General features: G+C 37.7%; 1 protein-coding gene across 1 annotated transcript; it reads right to left on the reverse strand.

The window, feature by feature from the left end:
• Window positions 1-3,448: 3,448 nt before the first annotated feature.
• On the reverse strand, window positions 3,449-18,402 carry LOC115210364. Its single transcript, XM_029778928.2, has 5 exons — window positions 17,600-18,402; window positions 14,266-14,446; window positions 13,019-13,228; window positions 9,612-9,826; window positions 3,449-5,123 (listed from the first exon to the last, which is right to left on the reverse strand). The coding sequence occupies exons 1-5, from the start codon at window positions 17,756-17,758 to the stop codon at window positions 4,455-4,457; spliced, it is 1,434 nt and encodes a 477-aa protein (XP_029634788.1). The 5' UTR covers window positions 17,759-18,402; the 3' UTR covers window positions 3,449-4,454.
• Window positions 18,403-18,639: the final 237 nt, after the last annotated feature.

The following is an 18,639-nucleotide window of genomic DNA, read 5'->3' on the forward strand; positions in this document are numbered from 1 at the left end:
ACCCTCATCTATCTTCAAGTAAAGTAATATTTCCTTTGCTCTGTCAAACAATAAAAAGCCTGGACATTACTACACTGAATTAGAAGCAAATGACAATGTTTGATTGAACAAGATGGGGTTGGGTATGAAGATTCTGTAACATGCCAAGAAGCTCAAATATGATTTTACAGTTAACTGCAAAGAACACCTATACTTTACAGTCAGCAAACATGAAAGAAAGGGGAAACACTTATTTGCACATGTATATCTATGTATTTGTGCGCATATATAAAAACACATGATATGTTTCTTCAGTTTCTGTCTATCATTTTTACTCACAATATATTGGTTGACCTATGGCTAAATTAAAACACCAACCAACGATGTTCATGCAGTAGGATTGATCCCTAACCAGATGGTTCCAAAGCAAACTTCTTAACTATGCAACCATGTCTGCACCATTTATAAAACTGAAAATTGTTTAGGTTTTCTTCACTGCATTCCAAATATTAAAATTGATCCTTATTTTAGCTTTAAGATGAAATTCCCTTGCAGGAAGTCAACTCGCCTAATTTTAGCAATGAGTAACTGCATTTATTTTCTATAACATGGCCATTCTCCAACAATTATAGAAGACAGTGGTACAATAAACTCTTTACTTTTTAAATGCAATTTTTGTGCTTTGGATTGGTAATGTCATTTAAACCTTGAGGTTGTTCTGATTCTTTATGCTTAGAGTTCAAATCCTATCATTGTCAACTTTACCATTCATCTTTTCAGGAGTCTATGAAATAAAATATCAGTCAAGTTCTGAGGTCGACTAAATCTTTCTGCCAAATATTAGAGCGCATTAGAAACGTTAAAAAAAAAAAATTATGTGCTTGAAAGAATTATCTCCCTTAGATTCCCATGTAAAGTTTGTTCACAAATCAGTTGGAGCATATACTACTGATGCTCCCCTCTCGTGGAGAAAGTTTGACATGATTACTAATAAGCGCTGCAACCAAAACAGTAAATTTGTGCACTGAGTGCATCCATTTACACATGCACAATAGTTTCCATCCGGATATTGTACGATGGGTTGGTGCCTTCCTCTCAGATCGCTCCTTCCAAGTTCAAGTTAATGGTTCGCTGTCCAACATCTCCAGTGCGAGCAGTGGCGTGCCTCAAGGTTCAGTGCTTGGGCCCTTATTGTTTTTAGTCTTCATAAATGACTTGCCCAACGACCTCACGCAACACACCCTTCTATTTGCCGATGATGTCAAACTGGCTGCTCCTCGCGGTGATATAGATGATCTTCGTCGATGCCTCTACTAAGTTTGGAGATGGTCTAACGAATGGGACCTGTGTCTGAACGTGTCAAAGTGCTGTCATCTGCCTGTTAGCTCCTCTCCTGCAACTCAACTTGATTTCGAGCCGGGTCGTCTGCTGCTGGAGAGGACCGACCAGGTAAAGGACCTGGGTATCTTGGTGGATTCTTCCTTTTCGCCTTCGGCCCAGTGCGTCCATGCTGCCAACAAAGAACGCGGAGTTCTCTTTTTGATTCAACCATATTCCTACCGCTCTATGTCACGCTGGTGAGACTCTCCTTATCTCCTCAAAGACATGCATCATCTTGAAAGAGTCCAGAAGCTGGCTACCTGCATGGTTCTTGGTCTCAAGCATTTGTCTTATGAAGAAAGGCTGAAGACGCTCGAGCTTTATTCTCTAGAAAAACGCCGTTGCCGTGATCTCATTCTCGCTCACCACATCATAAGCAGAAAGTGTAACCTCTCGAAAGAGCTGTTCTTCACTCCTGCTCCAGAGCGTCGGCTGCGGGGTCACTCCGAAAAGCTCTATCTGCGACGATTTCATCTCAATCGAAGGAGAGGGGCTTTCTCCGTCCGGGTTGCGGACCTGTGGAATAAGCTGCCGGACGAGATAGTGAAGATGCCGACGACTGCTCGGTTCAAAGTCTCTCTTGACCAGAAACTCTTTGCATGAACACCCTCCCTGTACATAACTACATGGCCTTGCTTTTTGCACCAAAAAATTAACTTAACTATATATATATATGATCATGTATGTATTTACAGTTGTGTTTCTCTGAAAATGATATCACAGCTGAGCCACAAGCAGTGACGTTATTTTCTGTCAACAAGTCTGCTGACTTTGCACTTCAAAAACATGTCAAATAAGAAATCCCTTACCTGAAAAACAAAGTTTGAGTTAGCAACATGAAGGCTATCTGGCTGCAAAACAAAGCTTCAATATTATAGCCATTTAACCATGTTAGCATAAAAACAAATGAATACACTTGGATAGATTACATTAGTGAGAATGTCTTGCTCTTATTTCAACTTATTTTGTTTCCAACATGATTTAATCAATATCCACTGGTTGATTTCATAGAACTCTTTCTATAGTCTTCTCATATAAATTTCACATTATCTGTCTCAAGAGAATAACTATTTTAATAGGCACAAGCATGGCTTTGTGGTAAGAAATTTGCTTCCCAGCCACATGGTTTTCAGGCTCAGTCCCACTTGTACTATAGCCCTGGGACACCTGTGAGTGGATTTCACAGACAGGAACTGAAAGCATTCAGAATGATTTGAACTCACCAACATGCTCTAGCTTCTTGCTATAGTAAGTTATACCAATTCTCTATGGTACACAACTGGATGGAGTCAGAGCTTTATGTGCCTTACTTATGGACAGCACTGGTAAACCTTGAATATTTTGTTTCTTATTGTAGCTTACTTGAGTAGGTGATGGGTTACTACTGCGTAGTTATTGCTCAGTTTTGGGTATTGTTGAGTTATTCAAGCCTCTTAAGCTTTGAGTATTGAAAATCGAAAGTAGATTTAAAGTCTGGAACACTGATATTTTCCAGTAGCTTTTGGTAATACATTCCATATTTCACAAATTTTTCTAGGTATATTTAAAAAAAAATCTTGGGTCTCCTTTAAAGTTTTTTTTTTAAATTTGGCCCTTTTTGCATCTGCCACTTGTAATTTTTGCTTTCATAAAGCATCTGTCATCTTAGCCATATTTCTTTGTCAAAATATTCTTATTTCAGTATATTTTCTGACATGAGGATTTTCATATATACCTTGACTAAGGATAAGATAATTTTCCCATGGTGGTAGGGTATAGTCAATTTATTTGATCCTGGTGGGATAAAGGGGAACTAAAAATGTAAAAGGAAAGAAAAACTAATATACTAAGTGGTATTTTGTCTAATTCACCAAGGAAAATTCAATCACCACCAATGAATTTCTTTCTAACAGAACCACTTGGTTTAAGTTCAATCTTTGTCTCTGAAGGAAAATATAATTGTTAATATTTTTTATTTAATAAATATGCCATTGACAGCAAACAACTGTATTACAATGTTTCAACTATACACTGTTAACATGATTAAATTTTATTTTTTTCTTTATCTATGCTTAAAAAAATCCATACTTTCTATAAGGGTTTTTAAAAAAAAATTCAAATAAAATATAAAATCAATATATACACACATAAACATGGAGCTAACTAAAATCCCCACACTTCATGTATGAATATTTTTGTTATTTTTCAATTTCATGTGAAAGTAATACATATAGAGGGAGGCAAGTAACTTAATCTTCACAAATTGTATTTTATATTGCACTAGCATAGTTGGTTATGGTTTTCCAACAGTCAGATCATTAGGTTGCTGTGTTTCTGATAGCAAGGAATTGTCTGCAACTCAGTATAGAGCAAATACCACCAGATATCTATATTCAGCAGCACTGGTTTGTTTTTCTCACCAGAGTTTTACATTAGCAAATAGATTGTGTGTATATGTGTTATCATCCATGTTCCATGCGGGCATGGGTTAAATGAATTTACAGGATTTGATGGGCCTAAGGGCTGCATTGTGCTCCATTGTGTCTGCTTTGGCATGATTTCTAAGTCTGGAGGCCTTTCCTAACATTAGCACATACTGGGTGCTTTTTCTTTTTTTTTTTCTGTGCCATCATCACTAAAGAGGCTGCCATGCAACTTGCAACACTTATGAACCCTATGAACAGCCACTTTATGCTAGGAGTTGAGGAGCAAGAGCAGAGCAGGTTTCTTGCTGTAGAGGAGCTACATGGTTATTTGCATTTTAGAAGAGAAAGGGAATGATCAAGGTGGAGCTAAGAAGTAAAAGTAGTGGTGATGAGGTTTGAGGGTGAAACCCTTATTTCTACTCATCTGTGTGTGTATGTAGATAACTACATATACACTATCTGTGTGTGTGTGTGTATATATCTCCATACACAATAGGCTTCCGTGAATTCCATGAGCAAGGTATTAGGCAAGCTGAAATTATGGTAGATGTTATTTGCCCAAGAAAGTTACACATTCAGGTCAAACAGGAAATCCTGTGGTTTGTAAAGTGAACTTAACCTTACAGCCATGAGAATTTTTTATTATTACTTTTCAAATAAAATGTGAAAGCAACACACACATGGGAGTAACTAAGACTCCTTGTTTGGTATCCATAACTGGGATGATATCATTAGGTGGTCTGAAGGATAAAACTCTTCAGCCATGACACGAAAAATAGTTTGCAAAGTACCTGAGAAAATGAAGGTAATTACTGTGTAAAAAACAAGATTTGTAACGATGCAAACTAAAAGAAAAGGCAACGGTGCTTTTATAAATGGAAAAAACCTGTAGAGTATCCGCAACCTTGAATATGCTCTCGTGTTGAAATATAATTTTACACTGTAGAGACAGTGAAATGTTCTTACTGATATTCGACTAAAGAGAAATAATATGAGGGCCAGCACAGTAACTGATGATAATAAACAAGCAAACAGAGTCAATAAAATAAAAAGTAAAAACATGAAGGAATTGCATTCTGAACAGTCTATTAGGAGGCAATCTTTCTGATTGCCAATGTTAACGCATACTCCACAGCGACAAGAACCATGTGGGCCACAATCCTGTGTACAACTGTAGCCAGAGAAACCTTGAAAAGCTTCATATGCACTTTTAATTACTCTCTGAAATCGATGCCAAAATATTAGTGTCTTGTATTTCTTTTTATAAAAATTACCATTGCCATGAAGATTACATGATAAAATCTTGAAGCTCTTTGAAACAAGTATTCTATCCGGACGACTTTCATAACCAGGAGTTGGCTGAAAATATACAGAGACAAAATGAATTGACATTTTTTTTTTGTACTATCAACCTCATCTTTAGAGATTATATTTGGCCTAGAAAAATCTTTAATCTCTCAAAATGAGATTAGTAGAATAAAACATCTCGAACATCATTTAATTACTTTTGAAAAATATAATTCATCATCGTCGTTTAGCGTCCGTTTTCCATGCTAGCATGGGTTGGACGGTTCTACAGGGGTCTGTGAAGCCAGAAGGCTTCATCAGGCCCAGTCAAATCTGGCAGTGTTTCTACGGCTGGATGCCCTTCCTAACGCCAACCACTCCGTGAGTGTAGTGGGTGCTTTTTACGTGCCAGACAGAGCTGGCAAACGGCCACGAACAGATGGTGCTTTTTATGTGCCACCGGCACGAGGGCCAGGCGAGGCTGGCAACGGACACGAAACGGGGCGGTGCTGGCAACGGTCGCAAAACAGAAGGTTCTCTTACATGCCACCGGCACTGGTAACACATCTGCAATTTCCATTCTGATCCTCACTTGCCTCAACGGGTCTTCACAAGTAGAGTTTCGACATGCCACCGGCACTGGTAACACATCTGCAATTTCCATTGATCGATTTCGATTCTGATCCTCACTTGCCTCAACAGGTCTTCACAAGTAGAGTTTTGTGTCCCAAGAAGGGAAGGTATGCATACGTAGGCTGGCTCCATCCCAAGTAGAAGGCCACGGGTTATGGACTCACTTGTCCTGCCGGGTCTTCTCGCGCACAGCACACTTCCAGAGGACTCGGTCTCTAGTCATTTCCTCAGTGAGACCTAAAGTTCGAAGGTCGTGCTTCACCACCTCGTCCCAGGTTTTCCTGGGTCTGCCTCTTCCACAGGTTCCCTCAACCGCTAGGGTGTGGCACTTTTTCACACAACTATCTTCATCCATTCTCGCCACATGACCATACCAGTGCAAACGTCTCTCTTGCACACCACAACTGATGCTTCTTAGGTCCAGCTTTTCTCTCAAGGTACTTACACTCTGTCGATTATGAACACTGACATTACACATCCATCGGAGCATACTGGCTTCATTTCTTGCGAGCTTACGCATATCCTCAGCAGTCACGGCCCATGTTTCACTGCCATGTAGCATGGCTGTTCGTACACACGCATCATACAGTCTGCCTTTCACTCTGTGCGAGAGGCCTTTTGTCACCAGCAGAGGTAAGAGCTCTCTGAACTTTGCCCAAGCTATTCTTACTCTAGCAGTTACACTTTCAGCACACCCGCCCCCGCTGCTGACTTGGTCACCTAGGTAACGGAAACTATCAACTATTTCTAGTTTTTCTCCCTGGAAAGTGACGGAAGTTGGTCTCAGAGCATTTTCAGTGTTTATTGTTCCTGAGCATCTGCCACATACAAAAACCATCTTCCTAGTTAGCCTTCCTTTGACATTGCTGCACCTCTTATGTGTCCATAGCTTACACTTGGTGTATCTTATAGAGTTTCTACCTACACCTTTTCTACAGATCGAGCAGGGCCATCTACCTGAAGGCGTTTGTGATTTGTCTACCTTCCTACTGATTACGACTTTGGTTTTAGCTAGATTGACTCTGAGGCCCTTCGATTCTAATCCTTGTTTCCACACCTGAAACTTCTCCTAATATCTTTTTTTAACATCCACATTTCCATCCTTGCATAGGTCATGCCTTTCCTGTTGCCAACTCCCACCTGATTCCAGTGAAGATCATATTTTTGCCTGTGATCAAATTTATGGAAGATAAGAAACAAACAATATATATGACACTTGTTTACTTGCCTGATGTAAAGACAAGAAGACATTAATACACACACACACACACACAAAGGTGGATCAAAATTAGTGCCCCAATTATATGTCTGTTACTTTTGTAGTTTCTTGATGCATTCTGTTATTTCTATATGTAATTGATTATTCAATGTGTCAAATTTTGTGAGAGAATGCTGGCAGAAGCCAGAGATTCCAAATTTTTTGACCAACTCATTTTCTCTGATGTTTCTGGTCACATCAATCGTCATAACTGCTTCTATTATTCAGAAGATGACCCTGAAGTGGTTTGGGAATAGCACATAAATTCACCTTCTCTTGTCATTGGGTGGCAATATTGTCTTCAGGAATTTGTGCATTCCCTATTCACACAAGAGACGATGAATGATGATTGTTACCTGTTGTGTGGAAACATCATCTGGCTGTATTTTTGATACCGTCATTCCAAAATCTTTGTGCAAGATGGAGCACCTCATTATGACAAACATAAGAAGCTTCCTCGGTCAGCATCTATGAAATCGTTGGATTTTCAAAAACTCAAGTTAGGGCACTAATTTTGGCCCACCCTGTATATATATATACACACACACAGCAGGCTTCTTTCAGTTTCTTTCTACCAAAACCACTCACAAGGCTTGCTCAAACTGATACTATAATAGAAGACACTCACCCATGATGCAGCACAGTATAACTGAAGTTGAAACCACATGTTTCAAAGTAAATTTCTCAACTACAGTCACACCTGCAAATTGGTGGCACGTAAAAAGCACCATTGAAGCATGGTCAATGCCAGTACGCCTGACTTGCCCTTGTGCTGGTGACACGTAAAAAGCACCCACTACACTCTTGTGGTTGGCATTAGGAAGGGCATCCAGCTGTAGAAACCTTGGCAGATCAGATTGGAGCCTGGTACAGCCTTCTGGCTTGCCAGTCTTCAGTCAAACCATTCAACCCATGCCAGCATGAAAAGTGAACGTTAAATAATGATGATGAAGATATATATATATTAAGGATTGTAATTTATATATGTGTAGAAGAGTTACTTGTAAGGTACTCTTGCTGATATAGCCATATTTATCCTCTTTTACACATCAAATGACTCCTAGGAGCAGGTAGTCCTGTTTAGTAGCAATGGTGTGTTATAGTGATATTTATGTGATCATGTATACATGTGGCTGAAAAAGAAAAGAAAAACTACCTCTGAAATAAATTCACCTCTTCCTCTGTTGGATCAATCACTAGATGACACTTATCTAACACATGGTTGCTCAACCTACTCAACCAAATATCACAGATTACACTCTACTATCTGAAGGTTATATTGAACATTATAGTTATATTAATCCTTGTAACTATATTAATATATTTTTATTGATTCATCATCATCATCATCGTTTAACGTCCGCTTTCCATGCTAGCATGGGTTGGACGATTTGACTGAGGTCCAGATGGCTGCACCAGACTCCAATCTGATTTGGCAGAGTTTCTACAACTGGATGCCCTTCCTAACGCCAACCACTCCGAGAGTGTAATGGGTGCTGGAGACAAAGGGCCTCTCGCTCAGAGTAAAAGGTAGACTGTACGATGCATGTGTATGAACAGCCATGCTACATGGCAGTGAAACATGGGCCGTGACTGCTGTGGACATGCGTAAGCTCGCAAGGAATGAAGCCAGCATGCTCCGATGGATGTGTAATGTCAGTGTGCATACTCGACAGAGTGTTAGTGCCTTGAGAGAAAGGTTATATTGAAAAGTTAATTACATACTACCTGATATACAAACAGAATTGCCACAACTGTAATATCTTTCATCTTAGTTTTTTTTTTTTGTTCAATTATGACTGATCTGAGACTATAACAAGTAAGGTTACTTCAGGTAAACAATGGACAGATTTTGCAGTCTCTGTACTTGCTAGAAACAACAGTCTACTGTTTTAAGTTGGAAAATGTAGTTCTATATGTACAAAAAGAAAATATACAAGTAGACAAATGTAAGCTTGAAGCATAGCTGTTATTTCCCAACCATGTGGCTTTCTAGGCAAGTGCCTTCTGCTATAGCACAAGGTCAAACAAAGTCTTGAGTAGATTTGATAGACAAAACCAAAATAAGCCTGTCATATATATATATATATATACATACACACAAACCTGTATGCATGTGTCTCCTTGCCTTGATATCACACGATAGCTATAAATATGTTACCATCAAATAAGCAGTATCATTTGTGTCCAATCTTCCAAGGAAGCATGTTCAGCCATGAGGAAAATATTACTTTGCTTGGAAACAGGCAATAGTTGGTAACAAGAAGGGCATCCAAATGTAGAAAATCTTCTGTAAGGAATTCTGTTCAACCCATGGAAAAATGAATGTTAAATCAATGATGATTTATAAACAGATAGCAGCTGTTACACCTTCCCAAAGTAATTCATACATATTTATAAACCCACCATAACTTGACTCTAGGATTAAGGATGGAGAGCGATGGAAAGAAAATTTTCTTTGATATACAAGTGGAAGACATGTCAAGGTGAGTTTTTCAAAATTAAAAGATGTAAATCAATAATTTAATAACCAGAATATTTCATATTGTAGCAGCATTTTTTTTTCTCCCAGTCATCACATTATCACTTTACATCAATGTTTCTTATATTTGAATACAAAGTAGAGACTACAACAGTATTATTTCCACACAGATGAAATTGTTTCTTACCATATTACTAAAAGTAAATCCTGACAATTTATCTGCTGCATGAACACTCCAAACATCAGCAAGGATAGTATTTGGTCCTTTGGCATCAGCTCTAACCATATCAAAACAGGAATTTTCTGGCCGAATTTCTGTATCTGTGAACACTTCCAATGGCCATTCAAAGTCTTGATAGGTGTTAAAGTCACCAAGAAGTACTACATTTTCAAGTTCTTTTTCTGTAGGTATACAAAACAAGATAGATATAAATTACACAGTAATTAAATTGATAGACAGGCTAAATGGCATTCTTGCAATCTACACCTATTTCAAGAAATTACTGATTTTATTTTTCTGTGCACACAAGGATAAGGGATAGATATGTTGGTTTAACTAACTGCAGTAGAGGACCAAATGTGACGGATGGAAAAGTCAACCTCTTTTCTTGAACTCAGAACATCCAGGAGCAAAACTTCCACAAGATATTTAGTTAGAACTCTACCATTTTTGTTACTCCACCTTATTTCAGAACAGAAATCACACATTAGGTATTGTTTAATTAACCAAGCTTCCATATAATGGTTTTTTGTAGGTTTAATGAAAGATAAAAATGAGCAAAATTTATTGTTAGGGATCCTGTCTGTGAGAAAGTTGAGTGTAATCTTTGAAGTTAACCCTGATGAAATACACTGGAGTCCAGTCCTGGTCAAATAGACTTATGATGAAATGAAGTGCAACCATTAACCCATCTTTTTTTTGTCAAGCCATTTTTAAGACAACAGAATATGATATAAGGAAGATTTGATTGCTATTTCTAGTAAGCTGTGTAGCCAGTGACTTCTACTATATCCACAGGCCAACCAAAGCCTTGTGAGTGGATTTGGTAGACAGATACTGAAAGAAGCTCGTCATATGTATGTTGGTGTTTGTCCATCCATCATCGCTTGACACTGATGTTAGTGTGTTTATGTCCCTGTAAACTTGCAGTTCGGCAAAAGAGGTCAATAGATTAAGTACTAGGCTTAAAAAAGAATAAGTCTTGGGGTCAATTTGTTCGACTAAAGACAATACTCCAGCATGGCCTCAGTCAAGTGACTGAAACAAGTAAAAGAATATCATTATTCACTTTGGGTTTCTTTAACTATCAGAAAATGTACAGATGTTTTTTTTTTGTTTCTTTTTCTTTCCTTGAGTCTGTGAATAATCAGACAAGGGTTGTGTGATATTACAGGCTTTTTACAATTCAAGTCAACATGGAATAGATGTGAAATTAATGATGAAAGGTAGACCTAAAACCAAAGTACTAATAAGTAGAAAGGTAGACAATCCACAAATATCTCAGGAAGATGGCCCTGCTCGATCTGTGTAGAAAAGGTGTAGGTAGAAACTCTATAAGATGTACCAGTGTAAGCTATGGACACATAAGAGGTGCAGCAATGTCAAAGGTAGGCTAACTGGGAAGATAGTTTTTGTATGTGGCAGATGCTCGGAGCATTAACCTCCGAAAATCTGCAGAAAACAACTTCCGTCACTTTCCAGGGGGAAAAACTAGAAGTAGTTGATAGCTTCCGTTATCTAGGTGACCAAGTCAGTAGTGGGGGTGGGTGCGCTGAAAGTGTAACTGCTAGAATAAGAATAGCCTGGGCAAGTTTAGGGAGCTCTTACCTCTGCTGGTGACTAAAGGCCTCTCGCTCAGAGTAAAAGGCAGACTGTATGATGCGTGTGTACGAACAGCCATGCTACATGGCAGCGAAACATGGGCCGTGACTGCTGAGGATATGCGTAAGCTTGCAAGAAATGAAGCCAGTATGCTCCGATGGATGTGTAATGTCAGTGTACATACTCGACAGAGCGTTAGCACCTTGAGAGAAATGTTGTACCTAAGAAGCATCAGTTGTGGCGTGCAAGAGAGACGATTGCGCTGGTATGGTCATGTGGCGAGAATGGATGAAGATAGGTGTGTGAGAAAGTGCCAATCCCTAGCAGTTGAGGGAACCCGTGGAAGAGGTAGACCCAGGAAAACCTGGGACGAGGTGGTGAAGCACGACCTTCGAACTTTAGGCCTCACTGAGGAAATGACCAGAGACCGAGACCTTTGGAAATATTCTGTACGTGAGAAGACCAGGCAGGACAAGTGAGCCCAGCCCACTTATGAATGCCTTTCCTCCTTGGACACAAAGACCGGTTGAGGCAAGCGAAGTCGATATAGAACCTCATCCGACGACAGACACCCATGCCAACCCCCCATGCTTGCGAAGACATGTTGGGGCAAGCGAAATCGAAATCGAAATTGAAACCGAATTGAACCAGCCAGGATCCCTGGCCTGGTGGTACGTAAAAAGCACTATCCGACTCGTGCCGTGGCACGTAAAATACTCCAATGCGACCGTACGACAGGCCCCATGCCAACCCCCTTTGCTTGTGAAGACATGTTGGGGCAAGCGAAATCGAAATCGAATTGAACCAGCCAGGATCCCTGGTCTGGTGGTACGTAAAAAGCACTATCCGACTCGTGGCCGTGGCACGTAAAATACTCCAATACGACCGTACGACAGGCACCCTTGCCAACCCCCTTTGCTTGTGAAGACATGTTGGGGCAAGCGAAATCGAAATCGAATTGAACCAGCCAGGATCCCTGGTCTGTGGGGGTACGTAAAAAGCACTATCCGATTCGTGGCCGATGCCAGCACCGCCTCGACTGGCTTCCGTGCCGGTGGCACATAAAATACACCAATCTGACCATGGCCGTTGCCAGCCCCGCCTGGCACCTGTGCAGGTGGCACGTAAAAAGCACCCACTACACTCACGGAGTGGTTGGCGTTAGGAAGGGCATCCAGCTGTAGAAACATTGCCAAATTAGACTGGAGCCTGGTGCAGCCTTCTGGCTTCCCAGAACCCCGGTCGAACCGTCCAACCCATGCTAGCATGGAGAACGGACGTTAAACGACGATGATGAATTAGAAAAAGAACAATTCAAATAACTGATAATATATTTTTATAAAAGCAGGAAATTATACACAATATTATTTAATTAGCCTTTTTACACTGATGTGCTAATTAAGGTTGTTATATAGCAATAGAAACAATTTCATGATTTTGTTAAATCCCAAACAAACCCTGACTGAGACCGGGAAGACATAACAAGCATATTCTAGCCATGATCATCCCATCTTTTTTACCAGATTAATACATATATAAGATATTATAACATCAAAAGTTTTCCAGTTGAGAATATTGAGGTTTTTATTCAGGCATATATTCAGGACTATATAATCCAATCAATGCAAGCATGGTTAAGAGAATATTAAAATATTGATGATGATTTCTACATTTAGAAATAATATAAATTGTCAATTTACATATCTGAAATTATCAACTTAGCTTGTTCAAATAGTTTTGTGAAGAAAATATAAAAAGATTTGCAAACTAACCTGAGATGTAATGCAATATTCTGGCTGCATTGTTACACTGTTGCTGTCTGTCATATGAAAAATGTACAGTCAGAACATGAATAGCTGAGTCTTCACTATAACCTATCATAGCATGAAGAGCAATCCTTTGATTTGTATCGGGGCCACTCATATAGGGAATACTGATTGTTGTTGATTTAAGTATTGGTAGCTTGCTAAGAATACCAATGCCTGCCAATAGAAATAAAAATTGAGAGATGTTACATAAATTTTTTTTAAAGTGCAGAAATAAAGAAATATATTAACCCTTCTGTTATTAGATTTCTGTTGAAACATGCTTCCTTTGCTTCACTTAATTGTTAAAATAATGAAGAGTTTAGTAAAATAACTGTCATCATTTTGCTGGAATTTGAAACATAAATAGCATGAAATTTTGATGAAAGGTTTTCATTTCACTTTAAAACAGGAAATTTGTGTCTTAGAACTAGGGTAGTCTCAGATAGGTCAGTATCAAAAGGGTGAATCTCTTACTAATCTAAATATATATTTTTTTTTAAAGAAAGGGATTATGAGAGTAGTAGAATTTAGCAATTAAGAAACAACAATTAATCAAATTTGATATACTAAAATTAATTAAGAATAATTTCAAATACTTAATGAAATTAAATGTCACTGCTTGCCAATACAATTATGTTTTTTGCAAAACAGTTTGTGCTCTATTTTAACTTTCAGAAAGAATACATAATTAACAAACTAATGAGTGACTTCCAGTAGGAAAAGGATGATGATGAAGATAAGAATTATAAAAAAAAAATTACTAGTTAAAGGATGCAGAGTTGCAGAAATGGTAAAGCACCAGTATTTAATTTATTCATCTATGTCTTCATCAGATTCAAAGTATTTAATTCATTCATATATGTCCAAAGATGAGCTTAGCATGGAGAGAAACCACACATCAAGCAAAAGTTTGCTTGATCTTGATTTTCACTTACCCATGATTAATCATAAAAAGAAAAAAGAAAAGAAAAACAAGTGAACTCAAGTTGAAGAGGCCAAACTAACTCACAAGATATTTTAGAAAATAGTCTCAATATTTTAAAATAATTTCTGATTTAAGTAAGATATGAATACAGATAGGTGTATGGATAAGAATACTCTATTGCTGTGAGCATGTCGGTGTGTGTGTGTGTGCCTGTGTAGAAATATTATAGCTTGTACTCATACTCAAACCCAACAACTATATTGTTATTTTGTCAAACTCATAATACCTTCTCGTTCCCATCCATTCCAATAGGTGTGCTTGGGTTTCTGTACATCATTTGCAGGTTGAACAACCATCCAGTTGAAGTCTATAAGTTTCTCTTGCAGCTCTAACAACTGACTTCTAACACTGCTAGAATCCATTCGAACTTCCTGGAATGCTATCACATCAGGATTAATAGTTTCTATCTGAAGTAAAAATTTTTTGAAAAAATGTTTAAGAGAAGGTTTTTGATATACATTTTTACATTAAACATTTTATATACATTAATCTGATATAATGAATGCAACTATTAATATAGCTATTCTATAACAAATACCATTCCAGATCTTGTAGATTATAATAATGGTCAAACAGGAAACAGATAAATGAAACAAGCAAGAGCTAATTTTAAAAGACAAAAGGATCAGTTGCAGAAATGATTATGAGAGGGAGATGGTATGTAAAACAATAAAAGCAGTGAAGGATGTAAGTCTTTCAGGATAATCAATGAGGTGCTGAAAATACAAAGTTACATAAATGTCACATACTTAACTAAGATCAATCAAAATAACATTATCATCTTGATGACTAGCAGGATTAATTATCAAATGCATTTCATATTTATATATTTAAAAATATAAACTTGCAGTAAAACATTATTTACATTTGATGGATATTTGTCCAAATCTTGTTTGTTGTTAACACAACATTTCGGCTGATATACCCTCCAGGTGTCTTGGGGAAATTTCAAACCTGGGTTCTCATTCCTACGCCATATGCCCACAGGTATATGGCGTAGTGGTTAAGAGCACAGGCTACTAACCCCAAGATTCCAAATATCCATCAAATGTAAATAATGTACATAATTCCTCATCTCTTAAATATAGAATTGCAGTAAAACAGTTGATAATGCTGCTGCCAGTTTGTTTGTAACATACTGTGGCTGAATCAGCAAATATTTCCCTCATTTAGTCTCTCACAGAATTCCATTAAATTCTAGAACAAAGATTGAATACTCCTGATGTAGAAGTTGACTCTTTGAACCTCAAGTATGCAAGGTGCAAAACTTAGTGGTTTGTTAATTGGCAGAAACATTGTTTTCAGCTGTATGAGGGTCAGCTAAAAAGTTCATAACCTGACCCAAGATACTCTCATGGAATGTAACCAAATGAGGTATACTTTTCAGCAAAGTCCTCCTTGTAATCCATACACTTCTTCCATCGTTGGTCAAAAAAGGCATCAATAGCAGATATTACATCATCATCACTGCAATACTGGTTTCCAGTCAAGTGTTTTTTCAGGTTGGGAAACAGGTGATAGTCAGATGAGACAAAATCAAGAGAATAAGGGAGAGTGATCAGCATGCACAGCAGCCATTGAAACCAAGGACTTGTGTGCTAGAGCATTGTCCTGATGAAACAAGACCCCTTTTGTCAGATTTCTAAGATGTTTGTTCTTTATAGCCTTTTATAACTGCCTCAACAACTTTCAAGTTGGCATAGTACTCTCCATTGATGGTGTGGTCCTTTTGAAGATAGTCAATAAACACAATGCCTTTTGCATCCAAAAAAACTGAGGTCATCATCTTCCCTGCAGATGAAATAACATTAGCCTTCTTCAGACGAGATGAGGAGAGATGTTTCCACTGCATGAATTGTCTCTGGCTCTGTAATGAAGCCAACACTCATCCTGAGTTAGGAAACCTTCAAGGAAATCTGCTGGATCTGCTTCAAACAATGTCAGATTTTTCTGTAATGTGATCAGCCTGGTGTGCTTTTGATCAGGACCCCACTAAATGGCACCGACTAAACAGAAACCTTCATTATGCTAAGCTCATTGGGCAGAATATTCTCTGCTCTCTCAGAGGATATGCTAATAGCATTGGCTATTTGATTTATAGTCAATCACCTGTCATCCATCACCATGTGGTGAATGTGATCAATGTTTTCTTTGGTAGTGGTGGCAGTTGCAGGACGTCCAGACCTTGGGTCATCTTCATGTCTTTCCCATCCCCTCCTAAATTCAACAACCCACTTTTGCACTATTGATAAAGCTAGAGCATCATCCTTAAATGTATCAACCACGTCAGCGTGTCAGTTTGCCAGGAAAGAAATAATTCAGTTATTAATAAGAATAGTTGAAATTAATGCCTATAAGATTTCACAGCTCTAGCATCACTCCTATGAGCCTTTCAGCCCACTCTCGTAATTGTTGATATTCAATGATTTAGTAAAATACACTCTCGTCTCTATTATAAATTACACCAAAATGAAATCCCCAAACATCAAGATGTTTTGGGATCTCGTTACTTGGTGTCGTTTTAACTCGAAACAATGCTCAGCAATCCGTTTTTGATTCCTTACAGGCTGTCTTATGCTAAAAACAATATGAAATATTTTAAAATACGAAATAAGGGATCATTATTCGAAAATGATATTGTCGCAAACACGCATAAGAAAATAAGGCGATGTTTCGCATGAACGTTGCCGAAAATAATTGTATGTTTTATAAGTAAACCTAACAGAAAATAAATCTGGGGGCATGAGCTCTGGGACAAGCAGTCTTGGAGATTTGGTCTAATTAACCCTGTTGAAGAAACAAGATGAGTAATGTTTTAGTGTGTATGTGTGGTGTGTGCGCGCGCGAATAGCACAGTGCCCACTCGATCCCCTTTTGGGAATATTTCTGATTCCTTTACATTTTGATTCAAAATAAAACAAGTCGACTCAAAACAATATATATATATATATATATATATATACAAAACAATTACAAAGAATACAGAGACTGGTACAGCTTCAAATTTTTCTTCAAGCGTAATTATGCTTGCAATTGTTGTAGATTTAAATTCCAAAAAATATATCCATGATTCAGCGAAGCGAATCTGGATTTACCCATCAGATGAATTACAGTGGGATTGCCCACCCTAAGCGATCCCTTATGTTTCTCACTACTTGATGTGGTTACGGAACCTGGAATATACCTGAGAGGTCTTACGGTACCCGCATGGATAATTTATCCCTATATATATATATATATATATATATATATATATTATATATATATATATATATATATATATATATATCCCATCGTATTATATATATATATCCCATCGTATTATATATATATATATATTTGTTAGGAAACCGACTAATTTTCGGGGAAAAGCTGAATGGAATAGATGTATTTTATGAGAATATCTATAATAATAATAATAATAAATTATTAAAATCACATTTAACAGGTATATTAATGTGTAAAAGTCGCACAGGTTTTCATACATCGAAGCTGTTGAAAGAAAATACTAACAGAACAAGACATTAAATGAAAATTAAGAAAGGAAATAAACTGCTCACCATTTCAATCACTCGCATTTTTCTAACTTCCCAATTGAACATTATGTTCCATAGATTATAAGTGGCAACTTTCAAACTCAAAGTACAATGGAATATAACAGACAGAACTAGGATCGTTAAGGAAAATCGCGACATGGCATAATGTAAATAATACACCATGTTTACATTGATCAGGAACTTATTGCGACCGCTGATTAATCCAGAAAGATGCGATGTCGATGATTATTTATTAAAAACATATTGTTAGAGGGAAAGTTATTGTTTTCTGCTCTAACCATTAATAAACACCTGAATATATACTAACAACAACAACAAGCGTAACAACACTGCACGGTGAGCCGCCATAACTTCGCTAGGTTCACACTTGCGCATGCGCACATAATGTTTTGCACCTAATAGTTTCGCTGTTCTTGAACAGAACTTTCTCAAATATGAATTAATTAATTCAGATAGTTTGAAGTATTAATTACAAAAAAGCCTTATTATACTTCAGTTTGTATTTGATTACGTAAAATATGCGAAGTAACATGAAATAATATCTGTTAAACTGATTTGATGGTCTAACAAATGGCATTAAAGAAAATTCCCCAATCGTGTAGGATTAAGGTCTACAAATTTATGGTCACCATCAGCACGAACAAGGAAACCGTAAATCAATAAAGTATATTACAATGTTTTATAACTAAAATGACTACAATTATATACGTCTTACGTCGGCAAAGAGCCGTGGCTCTTCTGTAGGGCATGGGTATAATCGAATTTAATTGATCCGAGTTGAATTAGTCAGTTTCAGAGACGAAAGGTAAATTCGACCCTGACGGGAATTTACTTGCCCTAAAGTATTCAGCTTTGCCCTTTCAGCTAATGAAAAAGCCAAGCTGAATATTTTAGAGCACTTCTGTCATTCTTGCCTAATTATGAGAAAGTTTTCAAGTTGAAATTGGGAGGAATAATAAAACAATATTAGTGAAATCCCTTCCCTCTTTATTGATTCGTTCCAATTTTGACACAAGGCTAGCAATTTTAAGGAGAGGGATTAG

This window comes from Octopus sinensis, linkage group LG4 (assembly GCF_006345805.1).
Source record: "Octopus sinensis linkage group LG4, ASM634580v1, whole genome shotgun sequence".
NCBI classification, from domain to species: Eukaryota; Metazoa; Mollusca; class Cephalopoda; order Octopoda; family Octopodidae; genus Octopus; species Octopus sinensis.